Source organism: Leptopilina heterotoma, unplaced genomic scaffold, assembly GCF_015476425.1.
Source record: "Leptopilina heterotoma isolate Lh14 unplaced genomic scaffold, ASM1547642v1 Lhet_247, whole genome shotgun sequence".
Classification (NCBI taxonomy): Eukaryota; Metazoa; Arthropoda; class Insecta; order Hymenoptera; family Figitidae; genus Leptopilina; species Leptopilina heterotoma.
Window position 1 is genome coordinate 1,209,443 of NW_025110963.1, and position 25,405 is coordinate 1,234,847.

At 35.6% G+C, this 25,405-nt stretch overlaps 4 protein-coding genes across 4 annotated transcripts; all 4 read left to right on the forward strand.

Moving 5' to 3' along the window:
- Nucleotides 1-19,734: 19,734 nt before the first annotated feature.
- LOC122503199 lies at nt 19,735-21,557 on the forward strand. Its single transcript, XM_043613656.1, has 2 exons — nt 19,735-21,056; nt 21,445-21,557. Exon 1 carries the CDS (start codon nt 19,787-19,789, stop codon nt 21,032-21,034), a length of 1,248 nt encoding a protein of 415 aa, XP_043469591.1. The 5' UTR covers nt 19,735-19,786; the 3' UTR covers nt 21,035-21,056; nt 21,445-21,557.
- LOC122503206 lies at nt 21,501-22,757 on the forward strand. The gene is made up of 2 exons (XM_043613664.1): nt 21,501-22,036; nt 22,118-22,757. The coding sequence occupies exons 1-2, from the start codon at nt 21,501-21,503 to the stop codon at nt 22,755-22,757; spliced, it is 1,176 nt and encodes a 391-aa protein (XP_043469599.1).
- Nucleotides 22,758-22,832: 75 nt separating this feature from the next.
- LOC122503207 lies at nt 22,833-23,231 on the forward strand. Its single transcript, XM_043613665.1, has one exon. The coding sequence runs from the start codon at nt 22,833-22,835 to the stop codon at nt 23,229-23,231; it is 399 nt and encodes a 132-aa protein (XP_043469600.1).
- Nucleotides 23,232-23,696: 465 nt separating this feature from the next.
- On the forward strand, nt 23,697-24,881 carry LOC122503208. The gene is made up of 2 exons (XM_043613666.1): nt 23,697-24,581; nt 24,645-24,881. Exons 1-2 carry the CDS (start codon nt 23,697-23,699, stop codon nt 24,879-24,881), a joined length of 1,122 nt encoding a protein of 373 aa, XP_043469601.1.
- The last annotated feature ends 524 nt before the right edge of the window (nt 24,882-25,405 follow it).

The following is a 25,405-nucleotide window of genomic DNA, read 5'->3' on the forward strand; positions in this document are numbered from 1 at the left end:
AAAAGCGCACTGAAGCAAAGGCTCTGTGTACAAGGTAACGGTCAAAATTACCTAATACTCACGTAAATTTCAAACAAATTGAATTCTTTCTTTTTTAAATCAATTAGTAACATTTTATTAATAAATAAATAATAAATGAATCATATTTAAATAATAAATAATTAAATAATAAATAATTAAATAAAAAATAAAACTCGTAAATTTCAATCGAATTGAATTCTTTTTTTTTAAATAATTAGTAATATTTTATGAATAAATAAATAATATGTTATTAATAAATAAACAAATAATTTGTGTGCGTAAAATAAAATAAACAAATTAATGTAAATTAAAAAACAGTTCCTAGCAGATTATTTGACTACTTTTTAACTACTCTGATTTGTTCAACAAGTCCTACATTAAATTAAAAAACCTGTTTTAATCATCAAAAAGTAGTTAAAATAAATCAGATAAATAGAAAAATAAAAAAGTAATATATGATGGAAAAGGAACATTTTATTCGTTTACATAAAGCGAAGACGTAGTTCGCGAATCGAATAATTCTTTATATGAAGAGTGCGCATGCGTAGACTCGACTCGGATAACTTCGTTCAGTCTCGTGACGCGATTGCGCGTCCGGAAGAGTAGATTTTCAAAGATGGGTTTCTAAGAGTCTCATTTTTAAATCAGCATTCGTTCGAGCTCCCTCTATGTTTGTAACGAGTGATAATTGTAGAACTAGGTGTTTTTAATAGTCTTTTTCGTAGTTAAAAAGAAATTATAAATTTAAACCTAAGGGAAAAATTAAAAAGAAACGCAAAGAAACTTATTTACATTTACTTAAACCTAAAAAAACAGAAAACTCAAATCAAACAAACAAACCTTAAACCACAAAAATGACACTGAAAAACATGCAATAAAACCTGAAACTATGAAAAAGACTATTAAAAAGACCTAGTTCTACAATTATCACTTGCTACAAACATTGAAGGTGCTCGAACGAATGCTGATTTAGAAATGAGACTCTTAGAACCCCCTCTTTGACAAATCCACTAATCCAGACGCGCAGTCGCGTTACGAGACTGAACGAAGTTATCCGCGTCGAGTCTACGCATGCGCGCTCTTCATATAAAGAATTACTTGATTCGCGAACTAGGTCTTCGCTTTATGTAAACGAATAAAATGTTACTTTTCCATTATATATTACTTTTTTATTTATCTGATTTAATTAAATTCTTTTTGATAATTAAAACAGGTTTTTTAATTTAATGTAGGACTTGTTGAACAAATCAGAGTAGTTAAAAAGTAGTCAAATAATCTACTAGGAACTGTTTTTTAATTTACATTAATTTGCTTATTTTATTTTACGCAGACAAATTATTTGTTTATTTATTAATAACTTATTATTTATTTATTCATAAAATATTACTAATTGATTTAAAAAAGATAGAATTCAATTCGATTTAAATTTACGAGTTTTATTTTTTATTTAATTATTTATTGTTTAAATATTATTCATTTATTTATTTATTTTTTTTTATTTATTTTAATAAAATGTTACGAACGAGAAAATATTTAAATAATTAATATAGTTAAATTAACTATATAGATTATTTTGGGCTTTTGAGATGGCCTTATTTTCAAGTTTGTTGGAGGAAATCAAACTGCCAGAGCGTGAGCTCTGTTTATCTTACTGGGATTCGTTATTCCTAGTTGCAAAAATTCAGAAATTAATTAGGGAGGGGGAGTAAAGAGAATATAGGAAATTAATAGAAAGAAAATTAAGAGTAATAGTTATGATTTATTGTAATTCAAAAAAAGAATCCATCCGCCCCTCAAACAATACAAGAAAGGAGGATGGGGTAAAACTAACCAGAACGATACAGTTACTTACCCGTTCTGGAACCTTAAGTCTACCGCCAGAATTCTTCCGACGGGCGAAGATAGTTCACCACACACACACGTGCACAATTGTTTTTAGAGTTTATTGTATTCTTAAATTTTTCAAACCTTTGAAAACAGGGCGGACGCGGTAACTTCTCGAAACCGACCGGTCTTTCAACAAGAAAATAAAATAAAATATTAATTTAAATAAATTTTCTTTACTGTTTCAAATTTAAAAAAAACGGCCTCCGTGGACTTCGGAGTAAGTTGGTGTTTTTATTTTCGTCCGACCGAATTACTCGTGTAAGCACACAATTAATTTGGGTCCTCGGTACCGGACGGGAACGTTATGGGCAATTTAAAAATTTTTAATCCGACAGAGTTATTGTCTCTCTGCTTATGGAAACCGAACTGAACAATTTAGATGTCTAATTAATGTGCTTTTATAGTTTTACTTCCTTAAGAAATATGGAAAGGTGGGGACAGGGCGTTGGACCTGTTGCCATGCCAAAACTGCTGGGCTTGCATTTTACAGGAATCGGTTCAATGCACTATGTTGCAACAACTTTATTCCCTGAAGAGAATATTTTTAATATTCTTTTAATTATTATAATAATTTTAATTTTTGTTTTTGAATTAATCTTTCAAAAATAAGATTAATATCAGCTGGAATAATGGACACTTCAAAGATAGAAGTTCCATTCTATTTTGTAACCCTAAAAAAAAGGTTGTTACAATTCCAACGTTAAATCATTTGTCAATAATTATTTTAATGTGCATTGGAACCTTCCGCAAGTTTGCAATTTATGGCGGGCAAGGTTTATAAGCTAGGTTGGTACAGGGAAACGAAAGATAAATTATATTTTTGAAAGAAAAGAAATAATAATAAAAATAATAATAATAATAATAGCCTAAACGTTCCCATCTTTATATATTGTATAGTTGTTAATTGTATAAATATTTTTAATTAAGGCCGGGCCATCATTCACCCTATTTTTAAGGTTCGAAAAATTAAAAGATGCATTTAAAATTGAAGGCAGACGATTATAGTAACATTCGCCGTTAGTGTGAGAGAGAAAGAGCGATAGGATAGAAAGAGTACACTATACTCCGTAAGAACAATATGCCTGAGAGAGAACGCTTCGATGCTATACACAATCTTCTTTCTCTCTCGCACAATGTCAAGGGGAGCGTGGGGAGCGCGGGAATCCGTGCTTTCGTTGCTGGAGTGACATCTGGAAGAGGTCAAATAAATGACCTTGGAATTCGGAATAACAGCATAGTTTCTTGTTGTCTCGGTCCGGCAGTCAGCTGCTACTTCGGATTGTTTTTGTGTAGGTTTTAGGATATTTGAAAAGTGGCTAGCTCCACTTGAAATAGGTTTTCTACATAGGTACAGTATGATGCATATAATAATTAGCATCGAACCTCCGTAAGCTCCATAAACAAGGGTTGTATGTTTATTTTTAAATTGTTTCTGGACTGCTAGATCTTCTAATTCTTCTTCCAATTCGTATAGAGCTCCACTGGCATAGGGGCTAAAAGAAGGAGCTTTGTGTTCCGAGGATGGTCTTGATTCTTTTGGAGAAGTGTTGTTGTCGGTGTGAGTTGGCTCTCGCTTTTTGTTGACATTATCCAGGAATCTTTTCAGTCTTGCTGTGAATTCGCTATCATTGGTTTCTTTGCAAGGATCCAAGGATTCTAGATAGTTAAGATATTCTTTATCGCTCTCTCCGTCGGAAACATGAGTCTTCTTTTTAGGTGTTCGACCCATTCCTTCATAGTCCCATGCTAAGGTTTGGTTGGATTGATTCAAGTTGCTGAACTCACCACGTTTCAGAGATTCATCGAATCGCCTAATTGATCGATCTAGTGAATTTTCTTGATCTTCAGGTTCTGCTGGATTTTGCTGTGGTTCCTGATCGGTTTCTGATTCCGTTTCGGAACTTTCTTCACTATCGGGAGGTGGTGGGGGTATTGTTACAATCACATGTTCTTGAGAGATTTCTTCCACATCTTCTTGATCTGTTGATTCACTGGAAGAAGAACTGGAGTCTGAAGGAGGTTCTAGAAGGGCGCCTTCCCTTGCTAGTCGATCTGCATTTTCGTTTCCATTTATTCCATCATGACCAGGCACGTGTTCCCATATAACATCCAGACCTTTCATTGCTTTAACTAATCGTTCGTAGGCACTTTTATTTTTGACAGGTTTATTTTCGTTGGTTTTCCAGTCGTTTTCTTGCCATTTTGGTACCCACTCTTGGATTCCTTGGACAAGTACCTTGGAGTCAGTTTTTATCCTTAGTTGATTTATCCCTGCTCGTTTCGCCTTTTTGATAGCCGTTGTTGCAGTCTCAATTTCGGAAGCGTTGTTGGTTTGTCTACCTGTGGACCACTGAGAGACGTTAAGTGGGTGTCCAGGACCGAACCATACTCCAATCCCTGCACGTGGTCTTATTCCGCCATTGTCACAACATGCACCATCTACATAAACATCTGTGTAGGAACTAGACATAGGGGGGATACACGGGGTTGATAGTTGGTCAGTTGTTTCTTTTTGCGTAATCGGAATTTTAGGTGGGAGCTGAGGGGGAACACTAGGGAACACACTATGACTTGCACGGAATACTGGGGCGCCCGAATTTTCTTCTTTGTCGGTTTCTGTCGTTGATTCATCTGAAGAAGAAGAAGATTCGTCTTCCTGGTGACGGGCCTTCTCTCGTATTTCTTGTTTTCTTCTCCTCAATCTCTCACCAATACTACTCACATCTGGGTCTACAGGTTTCGAACCTGCAGGGGGAACATAAGGTTCTTCATCATGGGGCTCCTTAGGTTTGGTTGATCCTATGGGTCGTCCTCTCTTGGGAATGGTGAGTTTTGCAGATGACACTGCTTGATTTCTCGCAAGTATTTTTCTAGGCACGACTGGTATTTCCTTTGATGTGGTGGGCATTTTGGAACCTTTCGTGGAACTAGTGGCCTTGGGGTTTGATGATGAAGTAAAGGGGTTTTCTTTATTCGCATAAGGAGGCTTTTCTAGTCTTGCAGAAGGAACTTCTTTCTTTGGCGCCACAGGAAGTTTATAAGTAGGGTTAGGTTGTAGTGTTGAAACCTCTAAAGGGTTCTTGGGTTTAGGTTCAACCTTAGAAGAACTTGGGGTTTTCTGTTGGATTTTGCTATTGTCACGCGATTGACTCGCTCGTGCACTGGCACTAATAATTTTTTGTTTCGCACCACTACTTATGGGAAGGGCGCGAAGAAGGGGTGATTTGATTTCAGAATTCTCGCGTTGGTCATCTAACTTATTCGGATCTGTCTCTTCGGAAGATTCGGTCCACTCTGACTCGGAAGATGCAAGATTGTCCTTTTTGTCATTGTTATCATTTTTTTCAACAGGGTTGTTAGATAGAGCCTCGACTATTCTATTTATTTTTCCGGGTTTGTACTCAAATTTGTAACGGTAGTCTCGAAGTTTTAATCGCCATTTTTGAAGTCGCGTTCCTGGATTCTCGATATAACTTATCCAGTGAACCGGTTCACAATCACATGATAGAATAAAATCTTGATTATACAGGTAGGGCCTAAAATGCTCCACAGCGTATAACACCGCAAGGCACTCTTTTTCGGCTTCGAGGTATTTCCGCTCGTTAGCGTTTAAGATTTTTGAGTAGTACGCGACGGGAAGGTCAATTTTGTCATGTTCTTGGGTTAACATTGAGCCAATAGCATGTTCAGAAGCGTCTGTTGTGAGTTTAAACGGTTTCGTGAAATCAGGGTATTGTAAGATAGGTCTTTTACACAGGGCTTTTCTGAGTCTTTTGAAACTTTTCTGTTGCGCATCACCCCATTTCCATTCCTCTGTTTTCTTTAACAAATCAGATAGAGGTTTGGCGATTTTAGCGTACTCTTTTATAAAGCGTCTGTAATAACCTGAAAGGCCTAGAAAACTCCTGACTTCAGTTGGAGTTTTCGGTACAGGAAAATGCTTAATGGCTTTAATTTTTGCTGGGTTCGGTTTTATTCCATTTGCTCCGACAACGTGACCTAAATAGGCCACTTCCTTTTTTAGGAATTCGCACTTGTCGGGTTGGAGTTTTAGGTTTGCTTCTCGAAGTCTACTGTATAGTCTTCGGGCTCGCCTATCGTGTTCCTTGAGGGTATCAGAATAGATAATGATATCGTCGAGGTACACGAATGCTTCCGAATCAAGCATACCACCAAGAACGCTATTAAGAAGTCGCTGAAAAGTGGGGGGGGGCATTTTTGATTCCCATAGGCATACGCTTGTATTCGAAATGTCCGTTTCAAGATGAGAAAGCTGTTTTGTGTCGGTCGTCCGGGTGAGTTTCCACCTGGTGGAAACCACTAGCGAGGTCGAAGACCGTAAAGTATGTTGCCGTCCCTAATTTGTCAAATATGGCGGAAATATTGGGGAGGGGATAAGCATCCCCTATCACCCTCTCATTAAGCGCTCGATAGTCAATAACTACCCTCCATTTTCTTTTTCCCGAAGCGGCAAGTTTCTTTGGTACTATAAGAAGAGGGGAGTTATATGGGGAATTTGAGTTTCCGATAATACCACTATTAAATTGTTTTAATAATTGTTCGTCAATTTGTGGTAGGGCTTCATCTGGGGATCGGTATTGCTTTTTATGAATTACCTTATCGTCGGTGGTGGGGATTCTGTGTTGGATTAAATGAGTGCAACTTAAAGGTTCCCCGTTGAGATGAAAAATGTCGGCATATTCCTCGGCCCATTTATTTACAAGTTCTTTTTCTTCCAAATTTAAATGGGATACAAAAAGAGATTCTTTAACCTTTTGAACTCGCTCCGTGTAGGATAACAGTGGAGTTGAAAAATGGTCAGATTCTGAATCAGACAATTCTTCGCCCTCCAGTTTGCAAAAATCAAAAGGGATTAGTTCTTGGGGAGGCAATTCTATATCGATATCCTCTTCTGTAGTATTAACCCATTAAGGACCAGACGGACGAAAAATTTCAATTGACTTTGAGGACCTCGTTTTTTATTAAAATGCGTATATAAAAATTGACACATACCATTTTTAATGTAAAATTTTCTCCTCTTTCAGATTCTGCTGTTAAAATTTGTTTATACCAAATTGTTAAAAAGTTATAAACAATTTTTTCAAAAAAACACGATTTTTCGAGAAAAAAATTTCATTTCAGACGTATTTTCACCTAAAAAAAGTAGGTGGATACTCTCAAAAGCTCAAAATATCGCGTCCATGGACCCTCAGCTACAAAACCCTGAAGCGACCAATTTTTTTTTTCAAAATGGCGGACGCTAATATGACGGCTAAAACTAAAAAAAATGACTCACATATGAAACATAGTGCTCCAACTTTTTCAAGTCACTAAAAACGCCTAAAACTCGTTACTCGGGGGTTCTTGGGGTCGCTGATTACGAATATGATGTCAGTTTTCAAAAATTCAAAATGGCGGATCCAATATGGCGAACGAGTTCATGCCTTTTTTAGGTAGCAGTTGCACCCGACTTCCTGATGAATTTCTTGCGTTTAGCGGTTTGGCTACGCCTTAGCCCATATTGGCCTAAGCTCGTTGCAAGAATCTCACCGGGAAAAACCGTGAGCGTCCTGCATTTGTACTGTGATAATTTTCACGCGTTAAATGTATATTTTTTCAGGGGGAGAAACCTTTTTTTTTTTCTCCGTGTATGTGTGCGCTTAAAGTGTTAAAATGTCGAATTTGATCAAAACTCTTCACTCGAGTGTTTTTGGGATCACTGATTATAAATTCGGTGTAAGTTCTTCAAAATTTAAAATGACAGTTCCAATATGGCAGAATTTTAAAAAAATTATCCTGATTGACCTAAAACTGTATACTTCTGGGTTTTCAAGGTCACTGATTACAAATCTTATGTCAGTTTTTTAAAATTCTAGTTCAGAGTTTTTGAGGTCGCTGATTTGGAAACTGACATTATATTCGTAATCAGCGGTCCCAAAAACCACTGAGTAGAGTTTCAGGTCAATCCAATTAATTTTTACAAAACTTATCCGCCATATTGGATCCGCCATTCTGAATTTTTTAAAACTGACATCATTTTCGTAATCAGCGACCCCAAGAACCCCCGAGTAGAGATTTTCAGGTGAATCCAAATTTTTTTTTCAAAACTGATCCGCCATATTGGATCCGCCATTTTGCATTTTTGAAAACTGATATCATATTCGTAATCAGCGACCCCAAGAACCCCCGAGTAGAGTGTTTCGGGTAAATCCAATTAATTTTTACATAACTCGTCCGCCATAATGGATCCGCCATTTTGAATTTTTGAAAACTGACATCATATTCGTAATCAGCAACCCCAAGAACGCCCGAGTAACGAGTTTCAGGCGTTTTCAGTGACTTGAAAAAGTTGGAGCACTATGTTTCATATGTGAGTCATTTTTTTAGTTTTCGCCGCTATATTAGCGTCCGCTATTTTAAAAAAAAATTGGTCGCTTCAGGGTTTTGTAGCTGAGGGTCCATGGACGCGATATTTTGAGCTTTTAAGAGTATCCACCTACTTTTTTTAGGTGAAAATACGTCTGAAATGAAATTTTTTTCTCGAAAAATCGTGTTTTTTTGAAAAAAATTGTTTATAACTTTTTAACAATTTGGTATAAACAAATTTTAACAGCAGAATCTAAAAGAGGAGTAAATTTTACATTAAAAATGGTATGTGTCATTTGTTATATATGCATTTTATTAAAAAACGAGGTCCTCAAAGTCAATTGAAATTTTTCGTCTGTCTGGTCCTTAATGGGTTAATCGCTACGGCGTGACACACTCCATTTTTGCTACTTACTACGGCCTCGCCCAAGTATACACTTTTAGGGGTGTTAATTCGAGGGAGATAACCATGTGACAAATCTGGATTGATCACGTTTATAGCGATTGGATTTCGAGTTCTGGCTCGGATTCGCAAAACCCTTTTAAAAGGTTTGATATGAGGTTTCAAAATCTCCTTTTCGGCCAATGATTCCTTATCCACAAACGGGATAGGGGTCACTGGGTTGGAGAGAGTGACCAGGGTATTGTCCCAGAACGATATCTGGGCCCTTTCCTGTCGAAGGTAGGGCCGCCCTAGAATTCCATGTGTTGAAACAGGAAAATTATTTCTTACTACATGAAATTCAACAGGTGCACTTGCGATGTTAATTTGAATTGTACCAATCGTTCTCACTGTGTGATTCGTTATTCCCGTGATTTCTGTACTCTTGCTCGGGTCAAGAGTAAGGTCGGGATCTAAGGCACACAATTTGATTAGATTGGTGTCGGATCCTGGATCTACTAGAAACCTAATATCTGATTGTCTGAATTCTGGGGCCGTGAACTGCACTACTGGGGAGTCCTCGGCCGTGACTCCTGCTCGTAGGACCTTACGGTATTGTCCTTGAATTGGACACTCCGTTGACGCTGTGGGTTTGGACTCGTCGGCGCGTCGGTATGTCGAGTCTGTTGAAAGTTTAAATTTCCTGGAGGTCCAGAAGATGCTGCACGCGTAGGGGCCGCATTAAACTTGAAATTTGAATTTTGTTCTTGATAGTTGCGATGAGATTGAGGTTGTTGGTATTGTGGGGGTTGGAAACTACCGAATTGTGACATCATCGAACGATAAAATGTTGCAAGTTGCTCAGGTGTAAATTGCAATACATCATTCGCCGATGTTTTCTGTGGTCTATGTGACTCAAATCCTCTATCATTTTCCGACCTACGCTTTTCCGGATTAGAATTATTTTTCTCGGCCTGTCTTGTATAAGGACTAGGTGATCGTGGATGTTCTTCGGCGCGAGCAATATGATAAGACGTACCTCTAGATCAGTCTGAGTACTTGTGCCTTTCTTCAGCACGAAGGGCATGCTCAAAGGCTTCACTAAGGTCTGCCGGATTTCTCGTGTCCACAAAAATAGACATTTCCTCTGGCAAGCCTCGAATGAATGCCTCAAGGGCGCAATCAATGATTGGCTTCATCATAATTTCGCTTTCAGAAGTATCCTGACAACGGACGGCCAAACCTTCTATTAATCGATAGCGTGCGTTATATTTTGCTTCTAAAGAATGTTTTGCCCCACTCAGTAGACCTTGTAGGCGGTCGTTATAATCACTAACCGTCTCTGATTGTTTTAGTCTAATGCTCATAATATTATCTAAATACCATTGATACTTCTTTGAAGAAGCAAATCTTTTCTTTAAATGGGACACTAACTCGTCTAATCTATTGAAACGTTTATCCCTTACGCTTTCTGTAGCCGCACCCTTTAATTTACTGAGGACGGCTTTGATGTATCCAGGCTCGGAAGTTCCTGTCAAAAACACAGCTCCATTAGCTACGTTTTGTAGGAATTCCTTCAAAGGTGGATTGCGTCCATCAAAAATAGGGATGTGATAAGTGCATTGTTGTAGCGTCATACACTCTAGGACTGAAGCCATCGCGGCTGTTGTATCAGGATTAGCAGGGGCAGGGGGAGGGGTCAAATTTGCGAACGTGCTTCCGCACGTTAAACCGGCTCCTTGTGGCCCGGGGTCCGTCATTTTTAGTGCAAGTATATATATAAAAAAATTGTTATTCTCGATAATTATTCTTCACCACCGCGGAATATTCCTGTTAATTTGCGCGGGATATTTCGAGGTAAAAGGAAATGATTTGAAAAATTTTCAATTTTGATTTTCGGAAGGTGTTTTAGTTAACAGCTGATTATAACGCGTCGTTATCTGGTTCAAGGTCGAAAGGTTAATGACCAATCGACCTCTCGGGGTCCTAGGGTCTCGTTTAATCCATATACCAGGCGCGGGGGTGGGGATAGCAATATTATGGTGGGACATATCCCTTAATTAAAAATTTTGTTTCCCCTTTTTTTTATTATAATAAATTTTTTTTTTCTTACAAGTGGTGAACAATAGAAATTGGAGAAAATGGAAGAAAAGAGAAATTAACAAAACGAAAGAAAAGCTCAAATTTAGTTTTCCCTTTCCCTATTTTCCAAAGTCAGTTTTACTCGACGCTCGATTTCTTTTCGTTTGTTTATGAGAGCTAATTCGGTATTAACTTCGTTTGTTACGTATTCTAGACAATCATGAAATTCTTTCCATGAGCTTAGGGAGTTTTCCGAATTTTCCGACGAGGTTTCAACTTGATTTTCGGGTTTGCGTCTTAACGCTATAAGGCTATTTATATTTTTGTCACTTAAAAGTTCTTTTTCTATTTTAGTGTAATTCCTAATTCTTATCAAGTTCCTTAGTTTCTTTCCTCCGTAAACATTTCTACATTTATGAGGCATTGCAAAACATTCTAGACAAATCAAGATAAACTAAAGGAAGTTAGATAAAAAAATTGAATATAAAAATTTTAGGAGGAAGTGAAAGAAAATACCCCCCCCCCTTTTTTATTTAATCAATCACAATGACGTCATCATTGTAATTTACCGTAGTGTCGCTGTCAGAACTGTCGCTGTCAGAAATCAAAATAGGGGTGGGCACAATCTTGATCTTTTCTCCGTTGTAATTTTCGATACGTTTTACTCTCAACCGTAAGGTGGGGGTATCTGTAAGAATGTCAGCTGAATGTACCAAGGTCAAAGAGAGTTTTCTCAAATCTCGACCATTTATTACAGTGCCCCTACGAAATGGGAACTTTGGGTTAAACACTATAAAATAGTGTAATTTCTCTGGAAGATTATTTTTAACATTAGTGTTAGTCAAGGAGGAAAAGGTTTCAGAAGGAATTGTTTGAGAGATAGCAGAATTTGAAATATTTGCCTCTACTGAAAATTCTTCTTGTACCCTTTCTTGTGTTTTAATAGAAGTAGGAAGTGATTTGATTAAAGTTGTGTTTGATTTTCTTTTTGGTCTATTCTTCCTGCGAGTTCTTTTTCCTCTTTGTCTAAAATTATTCGACATTACGATTTATCATAGTGACAAAAATTCTTCTCATTCTTTCACAACAAATAAAATATTTTTAGGATTATTTTGTAATAGAATTTCGGAGATTTGTCTTCCAGTGAGCGAATCACGGAGACTTGTCGTCACGGACTATCTATAACAAAATTAAAAATTAAAATTAAACGTCTAGTTTGAATTTTTAATTTTATAAAAAAAAATATTTCACTTGAGAGAGAATAATTAGAGAATTTGTTTTAAGAATAAAAAAATTAGCAACGCCTTATTCTCTCCATATAGTAATATATTATTTTAAAATTATTTTGTGATAGAATTTCGGAGACTTGTCTTCCAGTGAGCGAATCACGGAGACTTGTCGTCACGGACTATCTATGACAAAATTAAAAATTAAAAATTAAACGTCTAGTTTGAATTTTTAATTTAGGAGAAAAAAAATATTTTTACTTGAGAGAGAATAATCCGTTTAAGAAGAAAAATTAAACAAATTCCTTATTTAGGAATAAAAATTAAACAACACCTTATTCTTTCCATAGAGTGATATATTATATTTTCTTTTTTTTTAGGATTATTTTGTAATAGAATTTTGGAGACTTGTCTTCCAGTGAGCGAATCACGAAGACTTGTCGTCACGGACTATCTATAACAAAAATTAAAAATTAAACGTTTAGTTTGAATTTTTAATTTTTGAGAAAAAAGAAAAAAAATATATATATTTCACTTAAGAAAGGATAATTAGAGAATTTACTTAAAAACAGACCAAAACACTTATTCTCTCAACAAAAAGGAATGTATTATTTAGGATTATTTTAAGAGTAGAATTTCGGAGACTTGTCTTCCAGTGAGCGAATCACAAAGACTTGTCGTCACGGACTATCTACAATTAAGGTCCCAAAATTGAATTAAAATAATTTTTAATTCTATTTCAACATACCCATTGTTAGAAAGAAGGAGGTGATATAGAGAAATTTGAAAATTTAAAAATAAGAAAGAATTATTAAGTGAAAATATCGAAAGGAGACAGAAATCCCTTATAAGAAAAATTCCTCCCTTAAATTCTGAGGGGTAGCAACGTCAGGAAAAATCCCACCGCTGCCACCATCAGTTTGTTACGAACGAGAAAATATTTAAATAATTAATATAGTTAAATTAACTATATAGATTATTTTGGGCTTTTGAGATGGCCCTATTTTCAAGTTTGTTGGAAGAAATCAAACTGCCAGAGCGTGAGCTCTGTTTATCTTACTGGGATTCGTTATTCCTAGTTGCCAAAAATTCAGAAATTAATTAGGGAGGAGGGGGTAAAGAGAATATAGGAAATTAATAGAAAGAAAATTAAGAGTAATAGTTATGATTTATTGTAATTCAAAGAAAGAATCCATCCGCCCCTCAAACAATACAAAAAAGGAGGATGGGGTAAAACTAACCAGAACGATACAGTTACTTACCCGTTCTGGAACCTTAAGTCTACCGCCAGAATTCTTCCGATGGGCGAAGATAGTTCACCACACACACACGTGCACAATTGTTTTTAGAGTTTATTATATTCTTAAATTTTTCAAACCTTTGAAAACAGGGCGGACGCGGTAACTTCTCGAAACCGACCGGTCTTTCAACAAGAAAATAAAATAAAATATTAATTTAAATAAATTTTCTTCACTGTTTCAAATTTTAAAAAAACGGCCTCCGTGGACTTCGGAGTAAGTTGGTGTTTTTATTTTCGTCCGACCGAATTACTCGTGTAAGCACACAATTAATTCGGGTCCTCGGTACCGGACGGAAACGTTATGGGCAATTTAAAAATTTTTAATCCGACAGAGTTATTGTCTCTCTGCTTATGGAAACCGAACTGAACAATTTAGATGTCTAATTAATTTGCTTTTATAGTTTTACTTCCTTAAGAAATATGGAAAGGTGGGGACAGGGCGTTGGACCTGTTGCCATGCCAAAACTGCTGGGCTTGCATTTTACAGGAATCGGTTCAATGCACTATGTTGCAACAACTTTATTCCCTGAAGAGAATATTTTTAATATTCTTTTAATTATTATAATAATTTTAATTTTTGTTTTTGAATTAATCTTTCAAAAATAAGATTAATATCAGCTGGAATAATGGACACTTCAAAGATAGAAGTTCCATTCTATTTTGTAACCCTAAAAAAAAGGTTGTTACAATTCCAACGTTAAATCATTTGTCAATAATTATTTTAATGTGCATTGGAACCTTCCGCAAGTTTGCAATTTATGGCGGGCAAGGTTTATAAGCTAGGTTGGTACAGGGAAACGAAAGATAAATTATATTTTTGAAAGAAAAGAAATAATAATAAAAATAATAATAATAATAATAGCCTAAACGTTCCCATCTTTATATATTGTATAGTTGTTAATTGTATAAATATTTTTAATTAAGGCCGGGCCATCATTCACCCTATTTTCAAGGTTCGAAAAATTAAAAGATGCATTTAAAATTGAAGGCAGACGATTATAGTAACATTCGCCGTTAGTGTGAGAGAGAAAGAGCGATAGGGTAGAAAGAGTACACTATACTCCGTAAGAACAATATGCCTGAGAGAGAACGCTTCGATGCTATACACAATCTTCTTTCTCTCTCGCACAATGTCAAGGGGAGCGTGGGGAGCGCGGGAAGTCTTCACTCAACGCGTTGAGTGATGCCTCTCGTCTATTCTCCATACATATGTATATATATATATATATAGTTGCGTTTACATATTTCATTATTTTAATTCCAATAATTAATAGTTTACTTATTTAATATTCTATTTGTAATAAAATAGGCAATATGCATATATGCGTACGTACACGCATATATTTAATTACCGTTGTTGTTGTTTCTAACAAATTATAAAATTTCATAAAAAAAATAATATCCTATATTAATCGATATAGTTTATTACTCGTGTAGGTTCCAAGGGCTTGCTTCATGAGTTGAATAAAATTTAAAAATATAAAATTATTTTAGTGTCATTGCCTCGCGAGTTGCACCATTTCGCTGACACCGAAATTCCTTAGTGCAACATGATCTTTGACTTCCTTCAACTTGGTTCGAAGGAAGTTTTGAGAAAATTTTAAATAAAATAATTTTCGACATCTTTTCTTTTTAAATTAAATATGGGCGTAACAAAAATGTTACTAATTGATTTAAAAAAGAAAGAATTTAATTCGTTTGAAATTTACGCGAGTATTAGGTAATTTTGACCATTACCTTGTACACAGAGCCTTTGCTTCAGTGCGCTTTTTGGCCCTGCGCGCAAAGACAAAAAATACAATATCTCTGAAAGTTTAAGAGTCTCCATCGATTTGTTTATGTCAAAATACTCGTGAAATCTTAAGGAATCAAAATATCGCTATTAGAAAAAAATTAAAGATACGCTTATAAACAAAAAATTTGTTTAAACAATATTTTTTAAATTTTTTATTTAAAACAAAAAAAATTTTTTTTGTAATTTTTTTCATTTTAATTGTTTGTAAATAATAAGTTATCCCTGAAAAAATCATTAAAATCCATCCATATGTCTCTGAGATATTGCGTTTTCAAAATTTCAAAAAAAAAATTTGAAAACCCTGAACAACCACAAATTTTTAAAATTTTCGAAAATCTTTTTTGGAATTTTTATTCGCATGTATTCCCCTACAATTTCTCAAAGTTTCACAAAAATCGGAGAACTGAGGGACAACTTTGATTTGTTAGGTATGATTTGACCCAGATTTCATTTTAAATAAAGATCATTTGACATAGAAATATAGGCGCGAATTAAAGTAAATTTTATGTCAAATGAGAATGATGTTAAATGGCATTTATGCTAAATGAAATTTATATAAATTTAATTTTACGTTAAATAATAATTATGTTAAATGATATTCACGTCAAATGAAATTTATGTCAAGCTAATTTTATGTCTAATGATATTTATGTCAAATGAGAATTACGTTAAATGACATTTATGCCAAATGAAATTGATGTCAAATGAATTTTATAACAAATAAAATTTACGTTAAATGAGTTTTATGTCAAAAGAAATTTATGTTAAATGATTTTTATGTCAATAAAAATTTAAGTTACATAATTTTTATGTCAAATGGAAATTAAGTTATCTGAGTTTTATGTAACAGAATATTTCTATTTAATGAATTCTATGACAAATGATATTTATGTTAAATGGTTTTTGTGTGCAATGAATTTTATGTCAAATAATGTGCATATTATGTGAATTATAAGTGAAGTAGTTTTATATCAAATAACTATTTGGTCAAAAAAGATTTCGGGAATAAGGATGCGTCTCGTAATTAGGAGCAAAAGTGGGATAAGTGACTTGGGCGCAAATACGGGCGAAAATGATTTTGTAATTTATGGATTAATTAATTATAATTAATGATGAAAAAATATTTAAAATAGTAAAGAAAAACTTTAATGTTTTGCAAGTCCTTCGTGTAATAAACTTATTGATAAATATTTTAATTGTTTTAAACCATTTTTGCTACCAAGTCACTTATCCCACTTTTTCTTCCAATGTTTTTTAAACCACTTTATATCAGCCCCTCAAATAATCTTATATTACATTAAACCAATAAAATTTATGAATTTATGAAAATTACTTTAATGATAACTTGTAGAAATTTTTAAAATTGAATTATTTAATAATTTACAATTTAATATAAAATTTATATTTTATTAATTTATATAATATGCATATGAGCCATTCCATTATATTTCGACTAAAGTCGTTGCCGACTAATTTAAAAAAATTATAATATTTTGCAGGAATGATTTTAAAGATATTAGGATCATCGAAGAAAAAGAATTTTTTAAATATTTTTTATATTTATTATAAAATAATCATCTTATTATTATTGCCCAATTTTCGTAATTTTTCATTTTTCTGGGCAGAAGTTATTTACATTTTAAAATCGTGAAAATAAGCAAAGTGCCAGTTTTAATTGCTTACTTTTTAACATTTGTGAAGAAAAAAGGAAGAAAGTGATAAGAAAAACTAAAAGTTATTAAAAGTTTCTTTACATTTCATAAGGTTTTATTCAATTTAATGATTTCTCTTTCTCACATTTAGCGAATGAAATTTGCAAAAATAGGTTATTTGCCAGGTGAACTTTAAAATAATTTTTTATTTAATATTTCTTAATTATAATTGTTTCTATCAATTCATAATAATAAAATAATTCATTCATAATAAATTCTAATAATTTTTTTACGTTTTCATAGTAAAGTATGTGTTTTCTTTAATATTTTCTAATAGACAGTTTTTACGACTTTATATAGTTTAGATGCTTATTTTACAATAAATATAAAAAATATTTAAAAAATTCTTTTTATTCGATGATCCTAATATCTTTAAAATCATTCCTGCAAAATATTATAATTTTTTAAAATTAGTCGGCAACGACTTTAGTCGAAATATAATGGAATGACTCATATATATAATATTTATTATAGATTGTAATTCATAATTTAATTTAAATAATTATAAATTACTAAATGTTTTGAAATTACTACAAAAAATTTTACTTAAAAAAATAAAACTTTACTGTAGAACGTTATTATCATTTATTTATCTAAAGTTGATAATGAAGGCAGAAAAATATTTGACTTTATAATTTTTTAATATTCGCCGTCTCACCGATGCGCATGTGCGCAGGGTGCGCAGCCAATTTTCCCATTATGGCCGAAAATGTACTTGTTGATGTCCGTCTCGAGTCACATGACGTCCAGTTTCGCTCTGAGCATGTGTTTTTATCGTTGGGTGAATGTCGTGATTGTTTATTATTTATAAAAAGTGCGTGTGCGAATCACAGTTTTGTTTCTTTTATGTTTTATAAATATTTGTTTTTGTTTAAACTCGTTTTTACATTGAAAAATTAAAAAATATAACGGTAATATCGAAGAAGAGCATTTAAAGTTGATTTGCTTTGAAAAGAAAGACTCTTAGACGCAGTCCAAATTGTTAATTTATTATATTATACAGTTGACTTTTGTTGAATTTGTGTTGAAAAGTTTATATTTATAACGAATTATGATCTCAGCTAATGTTTATTATAGGTTATTTAGGAGGTTATGTATGTTCAAGACTAAAGAGAAAAGTGTTCAGTATTAATGCCATGTTTATATTATTGAAATAAAAAATTTTAATGAAATATTTTTAAATGTAACCTTAGCTTTTTTATTTATTTTTTTACCATATATTTATCATAAATAATCCTTAAAAAACACACGAGACTCGCATTTTACTCTCATGCATCATGCACCTTTATGACATGCGAGCGTAATGCGTCTCATCTGTCTGCATCAGTGAAGGCACGAGTGCGAAAAGAAACCTCATACATGCGAGCGATATAAGACGCATATTAATCTCAAATTGTTATCTGGGTACTCTTAACTACTGCACTATTGTTGAGTCATTTAAAATCATATACTGGCTCTATATTTCAACTAAGTCCTTTATCTAGAAAAATTAATTACTGCAACTAACTGGAGTAGTTACTACCCGTGTTGAAATTTATCGTGGAAGTATATAAGAAACTGCCTAGTTGCGCTAGATTCTGTCTATGAACTTAAAGGGAAATCTGGGCAGAAGCGAACTAGGAATGTAACGCTAGAAACATCTAGAATAATATACAGACTGGCTGTCTAGTCTCTTTCTATTAAAATTGAACGTTTCTGGACAAATCCACGATATTAAAATATACCATTCCTATAAAGGTTGAATATTTATATACGTTAATAATAATGAACATACATATTATGTATATTTAAAAAATCTTTATTATTGCAAATAAATTACAAAACTATTTCTTACATATCACAATTTTTCATTCCGGTTAGATTATTATATTTCACATTGTTGAATATTTTCTAAATATCAGGTTTTTAATTTTTGGAATTTTCCACTCACATTTTTTTAATCTCGACACCAGACTTATATTTTTCACACTCTTCGGTTTTCGTGCAATTTTTATACTCACACACTCTTAAAATCTCATTGAAAACAAGACGACGCTACACATACACTCAACTGTACTTCTCGTGACACACTAACACACTGTAGCGCGTCTAAGGAACCAGACAGTAGCTCATTAGCATTCTCAAAGACCAGATCTCGTCGATGTTAATTTATTAAATTAAAAAAAATCAGTTTAGTTTAAATTACGATTCAAAGTAAATTCTCTTTTTATTTTCGGTTTTCAAACTTGAAGTGTCTCGCTTTAGTTTCGCCAATAAAGAGTGTTAATTTTAAAACCAAAAGGATCATTTCGATCTTTTCATCGAAAACCACACGGCGTGGTCACGCCATTTTGTACAGGCCTTTAAAACCATTGAATAAAATTAATATTTTTGTGTATAATTCGTGCATTCAATTTTTATATAAAAAAGAACCCACTTCTCATCGGTCAATCTCAAACATTTGGTCCTTCGTGCCGGATAGTGTTCTGTAAAGAATTGTAGTGCGAGTTTGAACAAGTGAAAGTGACAAAGGCATTAGTGCGTAGTGGTGGGGACTCACGAGCCCGGTACAGTGTATCGCACCGGCGAAGCTCTCTACGAAATTCAGTGTCGGCCATCTTTGCACGGTCCGTCTCCTCTCTCTTTCTTCGTCTTTCCGAACATTTCCGAAGTTAAACGAACAGTCCCTCTCATTCTCTCTCAACTCTTGCGATGAGCACAACACAGAGCGATACAGCTCACTCAAATGACTCAACTCACTCCTCTCAACAAAAATTGAATATAGTTCCCGGCGAATCGGACTCCTCTGAAGTAAAAGATGTCATCACCACGATGGAAAAGCTCTCAGTAAAGGAGGAAATCTCCACAGAAAAAGTTCTTCAAGAAACTTTGAAGAAAATTACACAAGAAACTCCAAGCACCTCGAATCCTAAAACTCATCACGGAAAAGGGATCATATCTCATGCTCATCTCTTGAATCAGTACTTAGAATCAACTTAAAACAAGGTACGACTCCACTACAAGGTTGTTACTCAAATGAGTCGACTTAATTTAATGAGTGAATCACTTGATCAATTCAAGACAATGTCTCATCACTACTCATTGAGTAAAGTTAACTCAATGATATCAATTTTCAATGATTTATGGAAAGAATTCTCACAAACGCATAAGGAAATTGGAGAAAATTGCACCGATGAATTCTTTGAATCCCCATACATCACTGATGACTGCTTCGATCAAGCTCTCAAAATCTACATGGATGCCAAAATGCGACTAAACACTCTGACGGAACATCTCACACAAGCGAAAACTATTTCAACTCAACCAACGGAATCAAATCAAAACACACGGAGACATCTCCCGGAAATAACGCTACCTCAGTTTTCAGGAGAATACTCCGCTTGGACTTCATTTAGAGATCTGTTCCAATTTCTAGTTGCTCAAAATTCTGACATCACTGCTGTAGAAAAAATGCACTACCTTCGATCGTCACTCATTGGGGAAGCATCTCAACTCACTGCAAATTTACCCTTGTCAAATGATTCATTCAACTCAGCTTGGGAATTACTCACTTCTCGTTATGAGAACAAACGCTTGCTCATTGCAGCACAGATGGACAAGCTCTTTAATTTTAAGGTCATTTCAGCCAAGTCAGCTGGTGATCTCAACGGTTTACTCACCAACACAACGGAATCACTCAATGCTCTCGTATCACTTGGTGCACCGGTTAACTCATGGGATCTGGTCTTGGTGTACTTTGTCACTCGTCGATTGGATACTCAAACTATAGAAGCATGGGAAGTGAAACAAGGATCAAGCTCAACCCCTCCTTCTTATCAACAATTAAAGGACTTTCTCACCGGCCGTGCTCGCACATTAGAAAACATGCAGCTTAACTCAACTCAATATTCTCAGGCAGCAAAATCAGCACCCACAACTTCATCACAAAAATCAACATCAAAACCAGCAAAGGCTCTTACTGCCTCTCACCAAGATAATGGATACGCATGCTCACATTGCCAAGGATCTCACTACATTGTTGTTTGTGAAAAGTTCCGGAATCTCAACCCTAAGGAAAGAAGAGAATTTGTCAAGACTCAACGACTTTGTTTTAACTGCTTAGGAAGACACTCAGCTCACGCTTGTCAAAGTTCCAAACGATGTCGGGAATGCAACGGCAAGCATCATACCATGATTCACACCCCGGAATCACAATCATCCTCCTCCAAGGACATCTCTCAATCACAAGTGGAACCTGCTCAAAAGGAAGATAAGTCAAATTGATTAAATGCCATGACAGCTCAAGGTAATGATAATTTCAATATTAGACCCATTGTGCTTCTCGCTACTTCTCAAGCTTTGCTGCTTCTCAATTCTGGACTCTCTTATCCTGTACGCTTTCTCTTAGACTCAGGCTCAAAGCTGTCATTTATTTCTGAACGGCTTGTCTCTAAACTTAATCTCACCCGACAAAATTCAAGTATTCCAATTGTTGGAATTGGAGGAACAGCATCTGGTAGTACTCGAGGAATGGTTTTAATCAAGCTTCAATCAACTCACTCTGCTCAAACACTATTGCTTAACGCTTATATCCTTTCCAAATTATCCTCAACTCTTCCTTTAATCACGCTTTCTGCTGAATCCATTCGCGAGTTTAAAAATTTGCAATTGGCTGATTCTTAATATTTTCGCAGCTCAAAAATAGACATCATCATTGGTGTTGATTATTATGGGCAACTACTCAAACCAGATGTCATTCAAGGGATTAACTCATCACTCACTGCTCAAAAAACTCTTTTTGGCTGGGTCATCCTCGGACCTGTTAAGGTTTTCTCACCAGAGCCCACTCACACCTGATGAACAAGAGTGTGAGAAACATTTTCAATCTACTCATTCTCGAGACTCATCAGGAAAATACATTGTTCGGCTGCCACTCAAATCACCACCAAGTCAACTTGGCGACTCATATGTTACTGCTCATCGATGTCTTCAATCAATGCTCAGGCGAATCTCAAAAAATAAGAATTTTGGGGATTTATATCATTCCTTTCTAAAAGAGTACGAGAAAGACACTCATATGATTCGTGCTCCATCTTTGAATTGCTCATCACCAGTTTACTATTTACCTCACCATGGAGTTCTCAGGGAACAAAGTACAAGCACAAGACTACGGGTTGTATTCAACGGATCAAGCTCAACAGACTCAGGGATTTCTCTCAATGACATTCAACACACAGGGGCGAAACTTCAAAAGGACATCTCGGATGTGTTACTCTGGACCAGGAGGTTCAGATATATTTTCTCAACTAACATCACCAAAATGTTTCGTCAAGGAAAAATCCATCAACTTGACTGGGATCTCTAAAGGATACTATGGATTGATGAAGATCAACAGGAAGTACCTTATCAACTCACCACAGTTAGCTACGGGACAAAGTCGGTACCATTTTTGGCTGTTCGTGTCAATCTCCAACTCATCGAAGATGAAGGTCATCAATTTCCTTTGGCGGTACCAGTACTCACCAACGGCAGATATGTTGACGATATTTATGGCGGAGCAGATCAACTCGAGGAACTCATCCCCATTGCTCAACAAACGGAAGAACTTCTCAATCGTGGCGGATTTCCACTGGCAAAGTGGCAGAGCAATCATCCAGATTTAGTCAAGATTATTGCACCTGAACAAAAATCTCAACAAACTCACTCATTTGAATACAACATTACCAAAATACTCGGTCTCTCATGGTGCACTCAAGATGACTGTTTTAAATTCACCACTCAACCAACAACTCAATCAACGGAACGGATCACCAGACGGACTATACTCTCAGAAGTGGCTCAACTATTTGATCCACTTGGCTTTCTTTCACCTTTCACCATTCGAGCCAAAATGCTATTACAAGATCTCTGGTTAGCAAAACTCGGATGGGATGACTCAATCTCGGATGAGATCAGCAACAAATGGCTCAAGTTTAAAAAGGAATTTTTTCAATTTTTAACAATCTAAATACCACGGTGGCTCAATCTCACAACATCCTCAACTGTTGAACTTCATGGATTCTCGGATGCATCTCAGTTCGCAATGTCAGCAGTCATCTTCATCAAATCAACCAACTCAGAACTCAAACCAACAATCAATCTTGTTTGTGCAAAAACCAAGGTTGCACCTCTCAAGAAGATCACCATTCCAAGGCTGGAACTTACTGCAGCGCAATTACTAACTCGACTGATGGTTTACACTCAACGGACGCTGGACTTATCTCATGCATCAGTTTACATGTGGACAGACTCACAGGTGACTTTAAATTGGATCCAAAGTTACCCATCACGTTGGAAGGACTACGTACGACATAGAGTATCATTCATCCAAGAACAACTACCTTATGCTCATTGGCGGTTCATCAAAGGGAAAGAAAATCCAGCAGATTGCGCATCTCGGGGATTGTCAATCACACAACTCAAAACTCACAATCACTGGTGAAAAGGACCCTCATGGTTAAAGGACTCATTGGATCAATGGCCATCCCCACCGATTATTAAGGACAACTCAACTCAAATTGAAGAGCGGCCAGGACTCTCACTCATGGCTTCAACAGATCCTCACACTCAAATCTGGAATTTAATCGAGCGTTAGTCATCGATCAACAAGCTGTTGAGAATCACATCAATTTGTTTCAGGGTCATCAAATCTTTCAAAAATATTCCACAATCATCTCTGGAAAATCCACTCCCTTCTGGCGATCTCAACATTTCACTTTACTACTGGGTTCGAGTCACTCAAGCAGCATACTTTTCATCGGAACTGGACAGTATGACCAGAAATCAGACACTCTCAAAATCTCATCCTCTCACCCGTTTAACTGCATAATATATCGACAACGAAGGCATTCTCAGAGTCGGTGGACGACTCAAACACTTAAACTTCGATGTTCATTACAAGAACTCAATGATTCTTCCAAAGCACGCAACGCTCACCAAACTTCTCATTTTTGAAGCTCATCATCGAACACTTCATGGAGGTACACAACTCACTTTGTCTCATATAAGGAAGCGGTTTTGGATCATCGGAGGACGGCAATCAGTCAAATCTCAAGTGCTCAAATGTGTAATTTGCGCACGTCAACGAGGAATACGTGCTCAACAGCTTATAGGACAATTACCATTGTCAAGAATCACTCCTTCAAGAGCTTTTCTCACAACTGGAGTTGTCTATGCCGGACTTTTCTCAATCAAGGCATGGAAAGGACGAGGAGCTACTTCCGAAAAGGGCTGGATCTGTATCTTTGTATGCTTCTCAACATCAGCCATTCATTTGGAAGCTGTAACGGATTACTCAACTGACAAATTCATCGCAGCATATAAACGGTTCACAGGACGGCGGGGAATCTGCAAAACTCTCTATAGTGATTGTGGCAAAAATTTCAAAGGAGCAGATAACCAACTCAAACAACTCTTTCAAGCTGGGTCAGAATCATTTGACAAATTATCTTATCTTTTCACTAAAGACGGCACCACTTGGATTTTCAACCCTCCGGCAGCATCTCATATGGGTGGAAAGTGGGAAGCAGGCGTCAAATCAGTGAAATATCACCTTAAGCGGACAATCGGCGAGTTGACTTTGAGTTTTGAAGAATTTACGACTCTTCTCATTCAAATCGAGGCGATACTCAACTCTCGCCCTATGGAACCACTCTCAGATGACCCTGAAGATTTCTCAGTTCTCACACCAGGTCACTTTTTAATCGGGGAATCACTCACTACAATTCCAGAACCATCTCTTCTCGACGAAAAACTCTCACCATTGCAACGGCACAAATTCATTCAACAAAAGGTGCAATTCTTTTGGACAAAGTGGTCTGCTAATTATTTACAACGGTAACAATCAACCTCAAAGTGGCATCATCCATTAAATGAAATCAAGATTGGCTCAATGGTTCTTCTCACGGACGAGAGATTTCCACCCGCTAAATGGCCTGTCGCTCGTGTTCTCAAACTTCACCCAGGCAAGGATGGACTCACCAGAGTTGTCACTATTAAGACAGCTACATCAAGGTATCAACGGCCAATTCACAAATTGGCAATTCTTCCCATCTTTGTGGACGAAACCACATCGGACGAGGACTCAACTTAATCAATCGACAACGCTGTTGGCCATGCGGGGAAAAATGTTGAATATTTTCTAAATATCAGGTTTTTAATTTTGGACATTTTCCACTCACATTTTCTTAATCTCGACACCAGACTTATATTTTTCACACTCTTCGGTTTTCGTGCAATTTTTCTACTCACACACTCTTAAAATCTCATTGAAAACAAGACGACGCTACACATACACTCAACTGTACTTCTCGTGACACACTAACACACTGTAGCGCGTCTAAGGAACCAGACAGTAGCTCATTAGCATTCTCAAAGACCAGATCTCGTCGATGTTAATTTATTAAATTAAAAAAAATCAGTTTAGTTTAAATTACGATACAAAGTAAATTCTCTTTTTATTTTCGGTTTTCAAACTTGAAGTGTCTCGCTTTAGTTTCGCCAATAAAGAGTGTTAATTTTAAAACCAAAAGGATCATTTCGATCTTTTCATCGAAAACAACACGGCGTGGTCACGCCACACTATGGGGAATTTTTGGAAAAAGTGTGTCAAAATCA

Bases quoted from the DNA above. Each gene is read 5' to 3' on its own strand.
- LOC122503199 (XM_043613656.1), top strand. From the start codon at position 19,787: ATGAGTCGACTTAATTTAATGAGTGAATCACTTGATCAATTCAAGACA.
- LOC122503206 (XM_043613664.1), top strand. From the start codon at position 21,501: ATGTCATTCAAGGGATTAACTCATCACTCACTGCTCAAAAAACTCTTT. The intron at 22,037-22,117 runs GTTCAGATATAT...GGATCTCTAAAG, and splicing joins GTGTTACTCTGGACCAGGAG to GATACTATGGATTGATGAAG.
- LOC122503207 (XM_043613665.1), top strand. From the start codon at position 22,833: ATGTCAGCAGTCATCTTCATCAAATCAACCAACTCAGAACTCAAACCA.
- LOC122503208 (XM_043613666.1), top strand. From the start codon at position 23,697: ATGATTCTTCCAAAGCACGCAACGCTCACCAAACTTCTCATTTTTGAA. The intron at 24,582-24,644 runs GTGCAATTCTTT...TCAACCTCAAAG, and splicing joins ACAAATTCATTCAACAAAAG to TGGCATCATCCATTAAATGA.